Here is a 21,694-nt window from a genome sequence, read left to right as displayed (position 1 = left end):
GTTATTAATGCTAAAAATGCAGCTTACATATATCAAAATATGACTAAACCCTGTTGTTTTGGTAAACTACAGTGCACTCAGTGAACAAAGGTCTGTATAAAAAAGTAATTTAATCCTATAGTATCAAACATTCAGCATCTTAACAAATTAACACAAGTCAGTTCATCCTTGGTGGGAAAACGGTGCACAATATGGTAAATTAAGCCTGTACAAGTAAATGAATGAACACGGTAAAATTCAGCTCAATAGTTCAATAAAACAAACACTCCTTTTAGGGAAAATGGAAGGCACTGGAAAATAAATGGTGTCTGAACAAGTAAGCAAAGTAAATCTTCCATCAAGCTTGACATGTTGGGCAGCCTAAAAATGTTAATTCCTCTTATGTATATGTAATTCATTAAAAATAAGATTAGCCCTGATTTTAAATAGCAATGAATTCAAAACTTGATGTCCAGAGACACTCAGCCTGGCCCAACCTAAATCCAAATATTATAACAACAATTAAATGATCAAATCATTCCAAACCCAACATGTTTTTTCAGGTGCCATTGGGTTTGACTTGGGGTGCAGGACTTTAGTTTGCCGTGCTAGTTGCTATGCAGCTCAGTTTTTGTGTTAGGTCTAAAACGGAAACATTTCAAATAGCACCCTGCGAACAATTCCGATGCAGACCTAGAAAACGAAGTGCAAAATGGTTTGATTGCTGCAACAATAATCTTTGAAAGAGACTGCAAATATACCCACAGAGAAAAACTCCATCAGATACTGTAATATTGTCCTCAGAAAACCTATCCATGCAAAAATAACAGAGGAATCAGCACATTCCATCACTGAATTCAATCCCCAGACATGCATTAAGCACAAGGAAGTAATATCTTAGTGCATCATTTTCCATTATATTAAGGAGCCAGGAAAACATAGGGCACTGCAAGACGCTGCTGTGGTACCATGGATTAAATTACTCAACCTGGCAATAAAGCGATTTTTCAGAGTGACATGCTCAAAAAACAAAACTGTGTTTTAATAAAGATCTTTCTTCTTTTCAGCTGAGAAATGACAGAATGTGTTCATGATGTTTGAGTGAAATATATTGTTGCAAAGGAAACAGGGGTTAGAGGTCAGTGTCATTGACTGTCAATTCAGATTACTGTGCTCCAATTGCTATCCATTTCCTGTTCTGTGTGTGTGTGTGTGTGTGTGTATGTATATGTGTATGTGTGAACAGAAGAAGAACAACAAAAACATTTAAAAGATCACATATGATCACATACTTTTGACCAGAAGCATTAATCCAGTGGTTTCAGTGAATTTACAAGGTCCAAATCAAGGAGGCATTTCAACATACACCCAGATTATACATGCAATGGAAATGAATCTGGTTTACATCTGAGTTGATATTCAAAGCATGGTTTTAATGTATTTTCTAAAGCTTAAATCACTCCAGTGGTCATTTATTTTTCCAAAGAAATCAAGGTTCTTGTGTTATTAATAGCTTAACCTTTCTTTGGCATTATGATATGCTGCTCTGAATGTCTCTGAGCAGTATATTTTATCTGTTTCTTAAAATGAAAGAAAAGGTAACTTTGCAATGATAATTGGAATCAGTTTTTCCTATTCTGGTTACTTTTGCTATAACATTTACCACAGCCTTTTTCAGGTCAGTGTTTGTTTTCAACCATTTTGTGATGCCAAAATTGGCCAAGTCTGCTTTTTACCATTTCAAAATATTATGGAAAGAACCAACCATCAATTCTCACTGAAAGGGCAGGCATTTCTTTGCCTATAACTGGAGCCCACGGGCTTGGACATGCTAAAACATATGTTCCAGGTGCACCAAGGTTGGCTGGCTGTAGAGGTCAGAAGATAAACAATTACATCACCAAGGAGGATCATAAAAGAATCACTCACCTGTCCTCCCAGGCAGCATTTCATCAGTTGGTGGAATGTAACAGGGGCATTGCACAAGCTAAAAGGACTTTCAAAGCCAAGGGAGGGCAGCAAAGTCAGTCTTTTTTGTCCCTTGAATCCACTTTTACCTCCAAATACAAGTTTGCTAGATCTGCCACAGCACCATTCAATGCATTTCAAAGTAGTGATGGACTCTTCTATTCTGGTCAAAGGGTTAGCAACTTTGTGCATTACAACATTCAGTTTACAGCCATCTACACAGACAAACCATGAACCCTCTATCTTTTTATACAGGACACCTGGGGTGGGCCAAGCACTGGTACTCTTGGTATCTTAACCTAAATCAGCAGTGCTATTGCTCTCCCTGACATACATAACACACATACATGTCTGTATGTGTGCTGTAAAAAGGAAGTGCAATTATCAGGGTATGTCCAGCTAGCCCCTATGAGAAACAAATATTTTATGTGTCATGATCCACAAAATATTGAATGGTTTATGAATTAATTCAGAGCAGATCTTTCATGTTTATTTACAAAGCAAGGATAGAACAAAACAAAACAAAGGAAAACAAAATCACAATCGTTGATCATTGGGTTGATATTAGGGGTTGATATTATCTTTGATCATATCCGCCACTTGTAGCTTGCCAGGAGATCATCAAGCCTTAACAATTGGCCTCTCTCTGAGCTGTATCCATGCCCATAACCAGCTATGAGGTCACCAAGGTCCGGACCTCAGTAAGTTTTTAGAGCTAAAAATAAAATTTGAAGCTAAATACAACTGGATAAAAAAATCATGGGTTGAGAACTTCTCCTCCAAGACAAGTGCATGCTTAATTCAGTTTAGAATTGTTATTTAGTGTCCACTGTGTGTGAGAGTTGCGGGAGAGGGCGCGAACACAGCCCCTTACATCATCAGCACTTCCACCGACAGCAGCAATTGGAATCTACACACGTTGACAGCAGCAGGTGGCTTGTGTGTGAACTGGCAGCATACCATTCAGTAAGACAAAGCAATGATCGTTATGCCATTATCTGTAAAAATGTTCAAAACAGTAACCTGGTACAGCATCTGGAGTAAGGGCAATTGTATGAAACATGTTAAATATGTGTACTCTGGCCATGATGAAGGCTAGGCTATTTCTTTCATATTAGTAGGCTAGCTAACATTTCACACAATGCCATTGATTAAAAACAGCTTATGTAAGCAATGGTAGGCCTACAAAACATTTCAGAGACAGATTTGGAAATTAATATATGTGTATAATGATGTTAACTTGTAATGGTGTTACTCTCAAGCATTTTTCTTTTATTTTTATAGATAGTTAAGGTTACAAATAACCTTAGCTTAATTATCATGCATCATATCGTAGACCTATGTATTTTGATGCTCTAGATATTGTTCTTACGATTTATTATTCATTCAGCAATGCATATTGTTAGGGTGTGCCGAGGGCGGAGGACACAGAGGACAATGGAACAGTGATGAGGTGCTGATGGTGGAATTTATTTACAGGTGGTCAATGGTGGAGAACGGTGGCAGTGCAGGAATATACAGTGATAATTATTTACAAAAACTGTACAAAATAAACAGACAAAACTAAAAACTAAGCTTGCTTGGCTATATCTGAAGATCAAATCCAATTCTAGCATCCAGGTATCTCGCTTCCCAGTCGCTCTACCAAGTCATCCACCTGGGGCATTGGATAGGGGTCAAACTTGCTCACGCTATTCAGCCTCCTGAAGTTCAGACAGAGCCTCAGGCTTCCGTCCTTCTTGGGAACAAGGATGACTGGGCTGCTCCACTCGCTCATTGAAGGCTCAATCACACCCAAGTCCTGCATGGCATTCAGCTCCTCCCTCAGAACTGGAAGAAGCCGCTCAGGAACCCAGCACACAGGCTGGCGAATAAGCTTGGAGCCTTTCAGGGTGATATGATGCTCGACCAGGTTTGTCTTCCCCGGTTCGTCCATAAAAAGCTGTTCTGGTATGCACCTTTGTTGTTGCCTTTGCTCCCCTGACAGGTGCTGCAAGTCCAGCTCACTCCCCTGCCGGGCACTGGGGAAATACTGCTCATTGACCTCCTCCTCTTCCCCCACTGTGCGGACGTACAGGGACTGTAGTGGTGGTGTCGGTGTTGCTGACGTAGATGGTGGTGGCCGGGCATGCTATTTCTTCAGCAAGTTGATGTGGAAGGTCTGCAATGGCTCCTTGCGGGTTGGAATGCAGACCTCATATGTCACTGGCCCCATCTTCCGCTTGACCTGGTAAGGACCCTGCCACTTAACCAACAATTTATTTTCTGATGTTGGCAAAAGCAACAGTACTTCCTCACCAGGCTCAAAGCTCCATGACCGGACCACTCTGTCGTACCAGACCTTCAGTCTGGCCGGTTCTCTCTTGCGAGAGCTGTCGTCTTTTTCAGCTGCTCCCTCATCTTGAGCACATAAGACACAATGTTCATCTTCTGTGGATGCTAGACTTGGATCTGATTTTCAAATATAGCCAAGCAAGCTTAGTTTTTTGTTTTGTCTGTTTATTTTGTACAGTTTTTGTTTTTGTAAATAATTATCAAAAACAAAAACTGTACACTGCACTGCCACCGTTCTCCACCACTGGCCACCTGTAAATAAATTCCACCATCAGCACCTCATCACTGTTTCGTCGTCCTCTGTGTCCTCCGCCCTCGGCCCACCCTAACACATATTAATATGAAAGGCACTGGGGGTGGGCAATCCCCAAATACAGAACCCACATGAGAGGCTATTCAGTACAATCCAGTTCAGATGGTGTACCTTACAATTAAAACACAAATAAAATGTGTTTCTTGTAAATAGCAACAGGTGTCTTTCTATGTATGTAATGACTTTATGTGTAATTTTGACAAAACCTTTTCAGTACAATACCACAGGTGTTGACCGTGGGGATGGAGTACCTTCTGTGACAAACTCAGGGTTTCTGTGAGGGTGCAGCAATGGGCTTCGATCTCTAAGATTGTCATTCATTGTCTGTGTGGCAGCTTTTACAATAAGCATTGACTGCAGGGATAGACCATGTCTTAACATAATCAAACCATAACCCAGCTACATCAGCTAAAAACCAGTTCATTTGTGTTAATATTTCTCTTTAAGATTTCTCTTTAACATAAGTTAAACCAGATTTACACAGGGTGGCACAAAGAAACTGACAGCATGAGCCAAAAATAGGCCAGTTTGGTTGGATCTCATCCCCTGGGTCCAAAAGTCTGTTCCCTTTTAATGTCATCACGCTCTGATTAACATTCGAGTGCATGCGTGTTGTTCATCCTCATGTATGCTGAGTCAGTGTGCGAACAAAATGTACCTCTGGTAACTTTTAAAGTTATCCAGGCCCATAGGAGAGGTTGAATCACAAATTAATTCAGTTATATGCATACACACACAGATGTATAAATGTGTCTCTGATTTATATCCATCGGGATAGAGGACTACAGCGTTTTTAAACATCTAAAATCAATACTGATGCTGTGAAAATCAATGGCTGTTTGCAGGAGTACGCTTCCCTCAGTTCAGCCTGTGACACATTGAAGCAGCACAGCAGTGTGGATAGTTGTACAGATCGCAAACTTCCTTGGACACATTGTGGCTTATTTCTACAACAGGGAGAAGCCATTCATCAGACCACAAACCACACACTCACACATTTATTTTGGAGGGAAGGTCCTGAGTGAGGGTGTAAAAATGACAGACTTCACTGAGGAGGACCTGGACCACTATCTACAAAATCAGGTAAAGGATCATGAAGTGCAGAAAGTATCACTAGTTCTGTTAATTTACTGCCAGTAACTAGCGATATGGTGTGGAAATGATATTGATAATGATATATGCTGAGCCAAAAGGAGGAGTTAAAGTAATGCACTGTCCTTTGAGTTCTCTCATCACGGGGGAGGCCGAGCACTGATCTAGCCTAATTTCCTGTAATCTGCCATGTTGATTGATGGGCAATGATGGCTTGTTTTTGCAATAACCCTCAAGTTGGCTCTGTGCAGGTGGATCTCAGACACAGGCAGGTGTCAAACACAGTGGAGGAGGTTCAGAGGATGATCAAGGAACTGACCATGGAGGTCAGCACCAAAGACAGCCGCTTCCAATGCATCTCCAACTCTGGCATTCACAGTGACAACATCAAAGTATGACATCTGAAAATGCGATTTAGGGACAGATCTTTTTTACAGCTAGTATGTGTTGCTTATTTGTTAAATTTGTTTGTAGGACTTGAGATTATGTGATAATACGTATTTAAAGCATCATGATGTATGTTATACCGCATCTTCATGTCTGTCTGTCCCTTTGTTTGTCATTAGGATCAACCTGCATTAACAGCCAAGTGGTCAAACCTCCTCCGGGGGAAATGTGCTTTCAACCCTGCTATCCAGGTGAACCTGATTCAGCAATGCAAAGTAATGGTATTTGAAATACTGTAGATTTGTGAAGAGGAGATTGTATTTTGCTGGTGTACCTTTGAGTAAAAAACATCATTTCCTTTGAGAAAGGAACTCTAATGTGCTATAGGAACTGTTACAGTACCCGCTGTACTTACCCACTGTAAGCTTGTGGTATATATAGTAAGAGAGTATAGTATATTATAGTGTATCACAGTAAGATAATATAGTAAGATTATAAAATACACTCAAGAAGGATGTCTGCTAGTGTAAGAATAAAGATGCAGTAGGAAGAACATGCTTGGTTGACTGACCAATGGCTCTCACAGGTCCTAACCCCCACCCTGTTCCTGATCTCTGTGCCCATCCGGGGGCTGATGGGCTACAAGGAGCGACGGACGCGGCAGTGGCGGTACTACACACTGAGCGGATCACGGCTCCTCTCCCCTGTCCGAGAGCCGGAGAAGCTACACCAGTGGCTGGAGCTGGAGAGCTTCCTCAACCCCGCCCAGGAGTGGCACGATGCCCGCGTCGCCATTGAGGGCGACATTGTGCCTGCTAAGGTGGTCAATGTCTTCAAGGAACAGCTGGAGGCAGCGATCGAGGCCTGCAACCTGGCCAGTGAGTCACTGCAGGGCACCCTTCCCCACACACCCTCACTTGATAGTTATAATACTCAACTAGGAAATAAGAAACAAGGTTTTTTTTTTTCAAATAAATATGAAATTTATTGTTCATACTGTGGTGGCATCATTCAAAAAGATAAAAGGTCACTTGGAATTGAAGGAGTACATTTTCAGCAAATATAAGTGGTAAATTCAGTACAGTCAGTACAGTACTTTATGTACAGCCTTTAAATGTCTGGGAGAACACCTCACTCAGAAGGCTGTTAACCCAACAAACAAGTCTGAAGTACTATAGAAGCTGGATCGTGGACCTGTTTTCAAGGAATCTCTGTGTTATCTTCCTGTCAGTGTTTAATTGACAGTGCTTTAAAAAAAAGGATTGATTTCTCTTTGTGGGTATTTTCAGTGACGACTCTGTATGAGGTGGTAGATGTGGGGTGTGTGGATGTAGTGCCTTCAAGCACATGCCTCTTTGCCCTCCTGTCCAAGTTGGAAAAAGCTTTCAATACCATCATATGTGGGCAACTCCCAACAAGATGTCATTTGAACAGTGCTGCTTTAGCAGCTATGATGCTTTCTGTGTCATGTGGAGAAAGAGCGTCAATGAATGATTCTGACAGGGTATTGTATGTGTGTGTGTGTATGTGTGTGCATGCATGCACATGTGTGGTTGTGTGTGCACGTGCCATGGGGAGGAGGATGATGACATGGTTGCTTGTCTGAATCACATGTTTTACAGCCCTCTGCTATAGATCTGTAACACAGAAAGAGTTCAAAACCATTTTTCAAAAAGTCTGAGAGAGGCATTTGCCCTCAAATTGGTCAGGTCATACCATGTAAACTGTAATGCTGAAGAGCTCTCACAGGGAATTCCATCTCATCTACATTCTACATTCTAAACTGAACTGAGACTTAGCCAGTGGGAACCGCTACAAACCTCTCATATACAAACCTCCTTACTGCTCAACACAATCAGAGCTAATCATGATAACAATAATGACAACGGTAATAACATGGTGAGTAAAATAATGGCCATGAGAATGATTGTGACATTTTACACAGCAGTTTGAACACACTGCCTTTTGTCTGGTTGGTAATGGAAAGGAAACATTCAAAGCCTGAGCAGCACATGCTCAGCTTCCAGTTTTATTGAGATGTACCGTTTTACTGGACACTCTCCATGTAATTAACAGCAGCTTGAATTGTGTATTTTCCTTTTTCTTAGACACAGCTCTGCCAACCGGCTCAGATGAACAGCGTTAATGAGTGTTGCTAGGCTTACATCTAGGCGTACATCTCTATTTCCACTACACGATGCTGCATCAAAACAGATAAAATAAGGCAATATAATATTTTTGTGTTCATACTGCAAGAAAAACAAAAAGTAAAATGCCTTCAAGCAAGGTGTTTAGCATCTGTAGACCAACATGTACAGACTTTAAATTAGGTAAAGACAATGGCGCTAGATACAGAATGATGTTTGGTAAAGCCTATTGCAGTGTGTTTATAGAACAGTGGGAAGAAACAAGGCAGGCCAGGGGTGTGACATGTAGAGTCAGTAATGGAGGAATAATGCAGAGCAGAGACTAATCCAGGAACAGATGTCTGCTTTCATAGGACATTAAGTAGCATGGATCATGGAGCAAGTTGAAAAGGAAAAGATCCCCTTTAGTGGTGCAAGATGGCAGCCATCTTGAATTTTCAATGACTTGTATGTACTATCCAAATGGCAATTCCCATTCCCAACTATGTATGGTAAATAAATTCAACTAATTATGTCCTCAATATTGTATTATATCCAATGCTGATAAGAAAATTTTGAAAAAAATGGTTGTCATGGGCGACATATTGAAAATTCATGATGGCTCAATATCCAGATTTTTTTGGAATGCCTTTGGCTATAAGTGTACCAAATTATATGCTTTTATCACAAAATGCACAATTGTTTTGGAAATCTTAGCTAAATTGCACTACTGCTTATGCTTCTGTTTCTCGCTATGCTTAATGAGGCTGTGTTTCCGGTCTATGGTGAAGGTTATGTTTACTGTGTTTGATGTTCTCCCTCTCTCACTCACGCCATGAAGAAGCAAACTGTGCAAAAGTTGTGAAAAGAAACTGTGCAAAAGTTGGAAGCATTGTCCAAAATGTCTTGGTATGCTTAAGCATTAAGATTGCCCTTCACTGGAGATAAGGGCCTGGCCCAAACCCTGAAAAACAGGTGTGGCCAAATACTTTTGTCCATATAGTGTATAACTGAATTAAGATTCCATAGCTGGGCTTTTACCACACTGGTTTATTTTGGAACAACTGTAAACATGACACTACAGGGGATTAGCACCCTCTAGATCCTTCTATATAATATCTATAAGAGCAAGAATACATCACAGCTCCCCACTTATTCAACAAGTCATTTCACCAGACTGAACTGCAATATGCATGCCTCTACAAGTTAACAACTAGCAGGCAAACAATTACAGTATTTCAGTTGCTAATAAGGTTCTCAATACAAAGTGTACCTTTTTTTTCTAAACTTTTATCAACACTTCAGACCCAACTCTCTTCAGACCCTAGCACTCTCTAGCAAAAGTATTTTCAGAGTCTACTAGATTTCTCACAATTAAAGAATAAGTACACTGGATCAAAGTGAAATGTGAAAGGTACAATTGGTTGTTACAGCTCTCATGGTTCGCTCCTCCACCAGGTAAAGTAAGCATCCTGGAAACGGTGGGATCAGTGGTCCGCATTGCCGTGGAGACAACGGAGGGTCAGATTGAGGTGGAGCTGGTCCCGACAGTGGAGATGATGAACTGCTGGCCCAAAAAAGCCCGTTGGCCCAGGTTGCTGAAGCGGTGGCCATCCACAGAGCGGGTGCGCTGCATTAAGGTGAGACAGAGGGAGGGGGCAGAACCTTACAGTACAATGAGTACCAGTGACTCTGACTGTATTCAGCATCACAGCACAGTACAACAGTCTTACTATCCAATGACTATCCAACAACATCCAGCCAGCTCTACCACTCAGAGAGAGTGCACTATAAGCTCTTATTATTATTACTGTATTAATTTATTTGCATATCATTCTGGCAATAAATCTTTTATTCATTTTAGTGCCCTCTACAATCAGGTTGCCACAGAATGCTTTACAGTGTCTCCAGAAAAAAGAAAACTGAGAAGTAGTTATTCAGAGTGTAATTTATGGAGGAAAAGTTTACTGCTTCTGTGGGACACAGTGGATCAGGCCCCACAGAGGCAGTTTCTGAGTAATCTTTAAGAGTGATGCAATGTCTGGGGTCTCGTCATGTGGTTGGCAACAGAGCAGTAACATGGGCTCCTCATGGGAAATAGATCCTCCCTCACATTTCTCTGCAGTCCTTTGGATTCAACTTGATGGCCACATCCAACTACCACTGGCTGCTGTCCTTCTCCCGGGCAGAGCAAGTGCTGCTGGGAAGCATCGATGAAGATGGGGGCTGCCGCCGAAAGGGCTACCGCATCATCAGGCAGCTAAAGGAGGATGTGTGGTGCCCGGGGTCCAAGCCTGTTATCACTGCCTACCACCTGCAGGTACCGCTCAACCAATCCCCAGCTGGTTGAGGAAATGAATTGAAATGAAAATTTTTAAAGTGAAAAATCTTCATAGAAAATTATGGGTGATTTTCGGCTTGTGAGTTGTGTTATGTATGGATCATTATGCATTAGTTATAACTGTACTCACTAGCAGATTGACATTATAACTGGCTTATCATACACTATATGGACAAAAGTATTCAGACACCTGACCATTACACCAACAGCGACTGTAATGACATTGTAATCAAATATATATACTTTAATATGGAGTTGGTCCCCCTTTTGCAGCTATAACAGCTTCCACTCTTCTTGGAAGGCTTTCCACAAGATTTTGAAGTGTTTCTGTGGGAATTTGTGCCCATTCATTCTGTAGAGCATTTATGAGGTCAGGCACTGATGTCGGACGAGAAGGCCTGGCTCGCAATCTCCATTCCAGTTCATCCCAAAGGTGTTTGATGAGGTTGAGGTCAGGGCTCTGTGCGGACCAGTCAAGCTCTTCCACACCGAACTCATCAAGCCATTTCTTTATAGTCCTTGCTTTGTGCACTGGGGCACAGTCATGTTGGAATAGAAAAGGGCCTTCCCCAAACTGTTGCCACAAAGTTGGAAGCATTGTCCAAAATGTCTTGGTATGCTTAAGCATTAAGATTGCCCTTCACTGGAGATAAGGGCCTAGCCCAAACCCTGAAAAACAGGTGTGGCCAAATACTTTTGTCCATATAGTGTATAACTGAATTAAGATTCCGTAGCTGGGCTTTTACCACACTGGTTTATTTTGGAACAACTGTAAACATGACACTACAGGGGATTAGCACCCTCTAGATCCTTCTATATAATATCTATAAGAGCAAGAATACATCACAGCTCCCCACTTATTCAACAAGTCATTTCACCAGACTGAACTGCAATATGCATGCCTCTACAAGTTAACAACTAGCAGGCAAACAATTACAGTATTTCAGTTGCTAATAAGGTTCTCAATACAAAGTGTACCTTTTTTTTCTAAACTTTTATCAACACTTCAGACCCAACTCTCTTCAGACCCTAGCACTCTCTAGCAAAAGTATTTTCAGAGTCTACTAGATTTCTCACAATTAAAGAATAAGTCAGTCTGGGGGTTTACAAACCCTAGAGGGATATCTCCTTGTAGTCTGCTGGGGTGTAGCTGGTGGCTCAGTGGATGCAGTTTTGGCTTGACCTGAAGAAGGGGTGCTTGAACTATTGCCTGAAACAGAAAATTCATTTTCTTCACCTGTCTCAGGTGCAGGCTGCATACTGTTCGAGAGCTGAGGTGGTACCATAGGTTTAACTATGTCAGGGTGACACCCTAGTATCTGATCTGTGTGCCACTTCCAATGCTGTGAAGATCCAACACTGACAATGTAAGACACTGGGCCTGTTGTAGATGACACAATCCCTGTGGTCCACTTTTCCTCCCCACGTTGATAATTGCAGACCAAACCAAGATTTAAGTCACCTCCACCCCACTCACCACTGACTGTGATTATGTAATCTGAGCTCCTGCTCATACACTGACATTTCAGCCAACTCCCTCCTCCCACAGACACTGCTCTTCTGGACCTGTGAGAAGTACCCTAGCTCCAAAGACTGGAGGAACCTGAGGGAGAGTGTGTTACGGCTGGCCAAGAAGCTCCACAAGTGCACCAGCCAGCGCTACCTCCGCCACTACTTCGTCCACAGCTACAATCTGCTCAAGTACACCAACGCCAACGAGCTGGACATCATGGCCAAGAAGATCTGTGACTTCCTGGACAACCCAGGCATCTACATCCACTGATCCTGCCCCCACCAGCTTCCGGGACAACTGATATGCCACATTTATGTGCACAGAATCACAGAAACTAGAGCATATGGACTTCATCTTTCACATTCAGTGATCTTCTAAAACATACAAACACAGATCTTCACCATCTGCCAATACTGACCATCCACTGTCTATGCACTACAGCTGGGGTCAATTCTATTTCAATTAGTCAATTACAACCCCCCCACCATTTTCAGTGAAGATATTTTAGTTCGTGAATTCAATTTCAATTCATTCTCTGAATTCCCTTAATTGAAATGGAATTAACCCCAACTCTGATATGCACACTGATCCTGTGTCAGGACTGCGGCTCCCTAGCCGGGTTTGTTTTGGTTTTTGTTTTCCCTGTCCATGTGCTTTTGTTTTTCCCTGTGTTCCAGCCCTGCCCTGCTCTCCACCCTGTCTCCGCCCACCTGGTCATCTGACTGGCTCCACCCGCCTACCTGCACACCTGAACCCCATCTTGTCATCTGCCTTGCCCTATATATTCCTTGTTTGTTTCTTGTCTCATCGCGAGTTCGTCTCAGTTTGTCTGTGTCGCTACAAGCCGTTTGTTCCTGTTCTGCCTGCCTGCCTGCCTGCCTGCCTGCCTGCCTGCCTGCCTGCCTGCCTGCCTGCCTGCTTGCTGTTTATCTGAACCCTTGCCCGTTTTCTTGACTACGTTTTTGGATCCGATTTTTGGTATTGTTAGCCGTGTTTCTCTGGTTTTCTGACTTCGCCTGTTTTTGACTACGTTTTCTGGATTCCCCGTCTTGGCTTTATTAAACATCGCTTTGTGCACCCCATTCCGCTGTCTGCGCTTGAGTCCCTGCCTGAGCCCTGACATCCTGCTACTGTCTGTGTACACTGATACACCCCACCACACATATACATACACACACACACACACACACACTAGCATTCCTATGACCACTTCACCACCCACATGGACCAAAGGCAAAGCTCAATCACACCTTGAAGACGCAAATGGCTAACCTGTATATGAGAGTACATGAACAATAAATCCTTTCAAAAGGAATTGGTGAGGCCCTGTCCAGCCCCTGTACTTGCTCTACTTAATATACATGCATCTGTATGTTACAGCATGTGAAGGAAAAATGTTCTTGGCCAGGTGCCCCCACAATGCAACTCCTTTAATTAAAATCTCCCTCATTTAGTGAGAGACCCCACCTTAACCCTGTCGCCATCTCCCCATGTTCGTTTGTGAGAGTAGTTCAGGGTATTCATGCACACAGCTGTTCTGTATTGAGCCCCTGTGATGTGATGGAATCAACCCAGACCAGCAGTGCTGCTCCTGATTAACTCAAACTGTGGCCCTTATGTCTGTCCTATCATGTATAAAAAAAGGAATACCGGAGTTTGCAAGTTTTTCTGAGTTTGATGGTAGGTCCCCAAGGCCTTCCATGTGAAACATGTTAATAATGTTGAAATATGTTCACATTTTGATTAAAAATATTTTCAAAGGAATATTTTAAATCTCTTAAAGCTCCAAATATATTATACACAGACATCAGAATTTGCCATGTGTACATATAAAATTTTGTGTGTGTAGAGAAGAAAAAGCCATGTGCACAACGAGGTGCTGATAATAGCAAGTAATCAATCCAAAATTTAAAAAGCAAGCTGAGACAAATGTGCCCTTTCAAATAAAATGAAGATCTAATGATCCACTAAGGACGGTCCTCTTTTCTGTATAGAGATTGTGATAGTCTGCCTTCAATTCAGCTGGCTTTTTAAATTTTGGGACCTTATATATAGAACAACATATTTGTCAAACATTTGAAACCCCAAAGAACATATACTCTCAATTTTGTCATCTTCAGACACCTCCTTCATGGCTTCTCAGGAGACTGTCTCTAGGAAGGTTTGAATGAGAGTGCTGCTGACGTGGTGTCGGCACTGGTGCAGGTGTTTTTAGAATTCCTCACACTCCAGTGAGACTCTGATACAAGCAAGTGCTTGCGGCTTGTATGGCTGGACAAAACAAAGGCATCAGCACAAGAGATGGGAGGTCACCACTGCCAAAGGGTGAGAGCAGAGGAAAGTTCACATCAGCATACAAGGACAAAGCAGTGCATGTTATGAGGAGTGGACCACACTAGAGCCGGAAAGTTAGAAAAAATGTTATTAGTACTATAAATGTAACTTTATTAGTCTTGTACTGGTACAGTCATGACCAACTGGATTATGGCAACAACTGAAGACACTTGTCAAAATGCCTGCATTAACTGATTTACAACACAAAATCCTGATTTGCAATGAGAGACACTATATGGACAAAAGTATTCAGACACCTGACCATCACATTGTAATGACATTGTAATCAAATATATATACTTCAATATGGAGTTGGTCCCCCTTTTGCAGCTGTAACAGCTTCCACTCTTCTTGGAAGGCTTTCCACAAGATTTTGGAGTGTTTCTGTGGGAATTTGTGCCCATTCATTCTGTAGAGCATTTATGAGGTCAGGCACTGATGCTGGACGAGAAGGCCTGGCTCGCAATCTCCGTTCCAGTTCATCCCAAAGGTGCTCGATGGGGTTGAGGTCAGGGCTCTGTGCGGGCCAGTCGAGTTCTTCCACACCACACTCATCAAACCATGTCTTTATAGCCCTTGCTTTGTGCACTGGGGCACAGTCATGTTGGAATAGAAAAGGGCCTTCCCCAAACTGTTGCCACAAAGATGGAAGCATAGCATTGTCCAAAGTTCATTCAGTGCCCATTCAGTTCCTGATGCTCCAGTTTAGGACAGGATTTCCATTAACACTCTGTATCATTAACGTAAGGCTCCTGTGTAAGCTTTATTGCTCTATATTCTATATTATATTTTATTGCGTTATAATACATACACAATCACACACACATACACTTTTAATATAGAAGTTTATAACTTCAAAAGAGCTTTAGCTGCAATACCTTAATTGCACAAGTGTCCATGGTATTGAGATTATTTTGAAATGGGTACAATGCAGCAATTTTTTAGTGTCATGGACACAGTGTATTTGGTGCTTGGAAACAAATGTTTCAAGACCATGACTCCTACCAGTACTTTCAACACAAAGCCCACAGCTGCCATTGAGATACCTTCAGTGCAATGCTGGGGAGTTTCCACACTCAATCACTGATCCCAGCTGTTACAGCCCATCTTAGATTGCCAGCTACTAAGAGGTATGAGTGTATTCACTCTCCTCATTGACTTGTATCATTCCAACTGATGTTTTGATTTGCATCTGAATTAAATGAAACTGGTGGGAAGCTGGTGAGAAACCAGGGTCTGGTTCCTGACTCCAGCAGTTAAACTCAAGGGCTTCCATGGAAATTCCCTGCTCACCACAAATTACATGGTGAAACATCTGTATTACACATCTATGCAGTAACATCCAGCCTTGATAACATATTTTTAATGATCATACCAGTATAGTAACTTAATATTATATAGTGCATTTCTTTTATTATTGTTCAATCAAAACAAATATGTTTATCTCTTTGGAATGGCGTAAAATTTCATTTACCAAAGTTTCATTTGCCATTTCATGTTCTTGCTCCTGAAAGTTCAACTCTGTATTAGGATTATCTATAACAATCATCTGGAGCTTAGCTTTTAAATATAACTGTTCATTCAAGTGTTTATTCATTAAAATTTTTACAACAAAAGACAGATACTTTTTTAACCAATTGGAGCTCTGGTTACTGAACCATATATGCATTGCTGCAAAGGATTCCAAACCTTCACAGGATCAGCATGTCTCCAGCTATGATGTACATGTTTACGCTGCAACTACAATAGCATAGGTACACATCTGTGGTTGACCCCATGATGACATTGTACTTTGTTGTTATCCCATGCTAATACCATAGGTCTAGACCAGAAGGAGACTAATTTTGCTCAACTGCTGCAGTCTTCATTTCACCGTGTTTTGAAAGGAAAGCACATCTGTTACTCAGTGTGAAGGCCTACCACCCAGCAGGGGGCAACAGTGAGGCAGAGGAGAAAGAATGTAAACCAGAGCAGAGATAGAGCTATGCCAGTATTCTCAGCATTGTACACATGAGATGACCTTACTGGAAAAATACAGCAGTTATAGCTGAAGTCACACACTTCTCTCCGAACAGTGTGAACTCCATGGAAATGAACAGAGAGAGATGTTTTCTTATTAATACTACATTATTTCTTAACTTGGCTGACACTCTTCTGCAGTTTAACAAAGCTTACAATTTTACACATTACACATATCCTGCCGAAACAGCCAATTAATTTCCTTAGACAAAGAACATAAACTGTAATGCACAGCAGAATTCACACTGACCATGAAGCTGAAGTGTTACCTGTTAATCACTACAGCCTTGTCCTACAAGGAGGCAACGAGGCCTCAGCATTTTTTGCTATAGGTACACCTGTGTGAGAACACCATGAGAATAAAGGCCACTAGATGCTGCTGTCTAACCACATTGCAGCCACACCGCAGTCCTGTCAGGTTGTGATTCAGTCATACTGCAGTCCAGTTGCAATTAACATAAGAAATATTGTTGTCTAATCTTACTATAATTCAGCCATCCTGTAATGCAGCCATAGTCACTATAATCCACTCATACTACAGTAAAGTCATTCCAGCAGTCATACTGTAATCCAGTTATACCACAGTGCAGTCATTAAACAATCAATCAATAAATCAACTTTTATTTGGAACAACCACCTATACAGTTAAAATTTATGAGGCAGCTTTACAGTACTCAATTTCCAGAGATGATGATAATACTAATACTACTACTAATAATAATAATAAAAGAATACACATATTCTTACAATCCAATCCAATCCTATTGCAGCTCAAGCACTAATAAAGCCACTTTCCATTCCAAGTACACTGCAATACAGTAACATGTACAATCCAGTTCCAGCAGAATCCACTCACATGAGGGTCTATTCACTTTGCAATCCATTCAAAGTATAATTCAGTCCCCCCTCACAGAGTCATAGAGAGGGTTATAAAAGAGGCAAAGAACCACATAGACCATGTTAATTTACTGGGGGCACACAGGTAAAGCAAATGAACATGGAGATATTACTATGCTGTGATAGACCAGATTTAAAGGCAGCTAACCTGCTCTTTTTGAGGCTACTTTGAATTTGCTTTGAATGACAGCTGTCAATCACTGTCACAATGTGAATCTCTGTTGTTTCATTTTTACTCCTGGTACATTGCTTTTTTTGGTGTCAGAGTGTGAAGCATCCAGAGGAGGACAATTTGGAAAAGATCCATTTATTTTGGTGTAGTAAATAAAAAAATGACAATAGTATGAATACTGGGATGCACCCAGAGTAATCAAGGTGTCAAAACAAACCAGGAAATGGACAACCACTCAATGAGTGTGGGTGGGTGTGACTCTGTGGCCTATGATTCTAATCAGTGCATTTATGATGAATATGTCGAGAGTGGACAGTATGCCCAGCCCTGCCCTAACCGGTTCGTTCCCTCCTGGGGATCTGCCCGCCACAAGGACACCAGGACAAGGTCAGCAGAATAAGCACCCTTTATTTTACAAATTTACAAACAAAGAAAAGTTTGCACGCAAATTCACAACATAGACGCTAATACACTTCCCGCCCACAGCTGTTCTCCTTCCCCCCCCTCCCCTGCTACCCTCTCTTGTTCTCCCCTTCCCGGACCTAGATGAGCGGGTACACAAACCCACACACTACAAACCCACACCACACAATAGCCTTTCACACACATGCCCCACTGCAGTACACTCCGTGATCTGCCCTAGCCCCCCCGGGCATGGGGAGAGAAAGAACCACTCTTTCCCACACCAGGGGGAGGTCCTACCACCACGGGGAGGCTCCACACATGCACATACGCATGCCACGCAGACACACAAAACACAAGAGTATAAGGGGGGGACACAGCTCAGCCCGCACCACCGTGCCAGGCCTCGCCTACGTCCCAGAATAAACAAAATAAGGAAACACAAAAAGACAAAGCCCTCCACGTGGCTCCTGAGGATGGGCTACCCACGTCGTCTTCTCGCTAGAAGCAGCCAGCTCCGCGGGGTCTCTCTGAGGGGAAGTTTTATACTGGGTTTTTGGTTCAGTTTTCTTTTTTCTTTTTTTGTTGAGGCCGAGCGGGACCCCCCCCCCCCCAAGCGGGGTCGGGCGCAGGAAGGGCCAGAATGGGGACAACTGGAGTGGTTAAAAGCACGTGTGGGTGTGGGAGAAGACCCGAGCAGTCCGAGTGGTGCGTGTGTGGTGTGCTGTGTGGGGGTTGCCCATGTTGGTCGTCCCGGGCTGGGTAGAGGAGCCTCAGGAGGGGACAGCAGGTTGGGGAGAGGAGCGAACCAAACCAGGGGGGAAACAGTCTCGCTGTTAAAGTCTCGCTTTCTTTTCTACATACTCCTAGCATCCTTTGTGGTGGGTGGATCCCAAAAGGGTAAAGAACCGGTTGGGGTTCAGGGGCGAGCCAACGCCGCTCCTGACACACACACACACACACACACACACACACAAAGACAAACCTCTTTTCCACGCACACCAAAAGGAAAAAAATTAACCAACAAATCAACTGCAAAAATCCGCCCCCGCGACTCTCGGGGCTCAAACCAAATACAAAACTTAACCGAAAATAACCAACGCAAACCTAGCCGTGCCAGCACGTTCAACGAAGAATATACCAAACAAAAATCCCCACAGTAAAATCCCGTGCACTTGGCCTCCCAGCTCTCTGCGTGCTGCTCCCACTCACCTGCTTAAATAGTCCTGGCGTCCCCTTACCCAGATAGGCAGCAGGTGCGGAGCACACACCGGCAGTGAATCCCGACAAAAAAAGAATAATTCAATAATTGAATTACACCCCGCCGCATGCCCAAGCCCCCTCGCTCTCCCAAGGAGTACAGCTCGAACAAATTACCGCTGTCAGAAGAAACTCCTGACAAATACATAAGAAATACATAGGGTTCCATTCTGGGACCTATTTTGTTTTCTATTTTTATAAATGACTTGGGTAAGGACATTCAAGCAAAAATACACCTCTATGCTGATGACACTGTCATACGCATGCTCCCCCCCATAGCACAGGCGGTACAAGAGCTTCAGACTGCATTACAGTCATTACAGACTGCTCTGCTTAGTTTAAAATTGGTTTTAAATGTTCATGGTCCTCTCAAATGCTCGCTTACAGTTGCTTGATGATTTTAGCATTTTCACGTCCGATGGTAAATCCATTGAAAGGGTGCCCTCTTACAAGTATTTGGATAGACGACAAGCTTTTATTTAATGTACATATTGCTAAGTTAGTTAGGAAGCTCAAAGTGAAGATTGGCTTTTATTTTAGAAATAAATCCTGTTTTACTTTTAATGCTAAGAAAAAACTTGAGGAAGCCACTTTTCTACCTGTGATCGATTACGGTGATATGTTGTATATGCATTGTAGAAAAGGGCCACATGTTTCTGTTTCTGTCTTTGTCTTTGTTTGCGCATAACCCCCACCTCTCACAGGCACTTGTTTACAACTCAGTTGAAACCTGGCCAAACCAGTCCTGCTGCTCCCCTTATCAGCAGGACCCCCCCCCCCCCCCCCACAGGTAACCCAAGGCACAGGCGCACCCCCAAGGACAGCCCCTAGGTCACCATTTGCCCTCGGACCTGCCCGTATCCTTCGGCCACCAATCAGGGCCTCAATAGGGCCAAGGAGACGGGACAATATGAAGGTGGTGTTGACCTCCCCCACCTCAGTACCGCAACAATACCTGGGAGGTGAAGAACTGGGGAGACCAAGCCTTTGGGGACCAAGCATTGTGCTGTTGTTGTGTGCGTCTGTGTGCCTAAGTTCAACTGGTTGTAATACAATTGCCTGTAGAGAGAGAAGAGTGTGTGTGCATGTTAATTAAGATAGTGTGTCCTTGATGTATAAATGTTTCCATAGCCATCAATGCAATCAAAGCCTGTATGTCCCATACAATGTTATCCCGGTGCAATGTACTTTGCAATACTGCTAGAATGCCTGTTTGTATATTGCACATTCGCCATGTAACCATCAGTTCTGATTTATTCTCCATGCTTACTCCTTTCAGGAAACCACAAACATACAACACAAACCCTCACATCCACCCATTCCAAATCCCCAATAAACAACTGAACCCGGAACCTGACTCCTGTGTCCTGACTGACACCCCACTGTGACAGCAAATTAGCCTGAACCTAGTTACGGTGGAAACTGCCCCCTCAGTTTCATGCATGCAGCCTCCTCCATTTTACGGAGCCTTGATTCAGTGTACCATGCATTGATACGTTTTATTACAAATGCAACGTCTCTCACTCACCATTGCATTCTTTATGATTTAGTGTGCTGGACATCACTAACCACTCGCAGGCAACAGCACTGGTTTATTTTTTATCTATAAAGCGATACTGGGTAAACTTCCTGCTTACCTCTCTACCCTTCTCTGCCCCAGCTCGGGTAGTTACCAGCTACGCTCTTTCAGGTGGTTGTTTTTTTTAATGAAACCCTGGGTTTTGACAGATCTGGGGAAAACTGCATTTTCTTACCATGCACCTTGGACATGGAATAATCTACAGACAGATTTAAAATTGGATACATTTATATCCATTGATAAATTTACGTGATCATTGATCATAAAGAATGTGGTGAATGAGACATGTTGTTGCTTTTCTTAAGAGGCCATTGAGTTTAAATAGCTTTTTTTGTTGTTGTGGATTTTTGTATATCATGTTGTATATGTCGTACTTTATGTTGTATATGTTGTGACTCTGTACGCTGCTATCTTGGCCAGGTCTCTCTTGTAAAAGAGATTTTTGATCTCAGTGGGACTTTCTGGTAAAATAAAGGTAAAATAAATAAAGTCCTTGTTAAACTGAATGAACTGCACATGACATAGCCAGTTTTCAGAGAACTTTGTGGCCTTCAAATTAAGTCACAGATAAAAGTGTACTAAGCCATCTCCACACATGGTATTTCTCAAGGCTTTATGATGTAAGGCTGAAATTGATATCCTATGCTGCACAATGACAGTGTTACAAAATAGTCTGCCATTTCTAAATGTCCTCCAGAAACTGGACATCTCTGCAATGAGGACATTGCTGCTGAAGATCTAAATTGGCAGGTGTAAACTGTTTGTGAGGGGGATGTGCTTGGAGACCAAATCTGTGATGAAGGATTTCAGTTTGAATCGCCATTACACCACTACTCACAAAGAGAAGTATGAGAGGTACACAGGTGCCGCCAGAGCTGCCATAGTCTTAGATTTGAAGAGGAAAATACATCGGCAGCAAAGCCCTTTTACCAAAGCCGTAACAGTGCAAGAGTCATGCCTTAAAGCATCATGCCTTGA

At 42.5% G+C, this 21,694-nt stretch overlaps 1 protein-coding gene across 1 annotated transcript; it reads left to right on the top strand.

Moving 5' to 3' along the window:
• Window positions 1-5,629: 5,629 nt before the first annotated feature.
• LOC118785416 (protein mab-21-like 3) lies at window positions 5,630-12,323 on the top strand. Its single transcript, XM_036540030.1, has 7 exons — window positions 5,630-5,677; window positions 5,938-6,078; window positions 6,253-6,324; window positions 6,660-6,951; window positions 9,658-9,839; window positions 10,325-10,519; window positions 12,090-12,323. The coding sequence occupies exons 1-7, from the start codon at window positions 5,630-5,632 to the stop codon at window positions 12,321-12,323; spliced, it is 1,164 nt and encodes a 387-aa protein (XP_036395923.1).
• Window positions 12,324-21,694: the final 9,371 nt, after the last annotated feature.

The sequence above is a fragment of the Megalops cyprinoides genome, chromosome 11, assembly GCF_013368585.1.
Source record: "Megalops cyprinoides isolate fMegCyp1 chromosome 11, fMegCyp1.pri, whole genome shotgun sequence".
Lineage (NCBI taxonomy): Eukaryota > Metazoa > Chordata > Actinopteri > Elopiformes > Megalopidae > Megalops > Megalops cyprinoides.
This window is presented reverse-complemented; position numbering and strand designations above follow the sequence as displayed.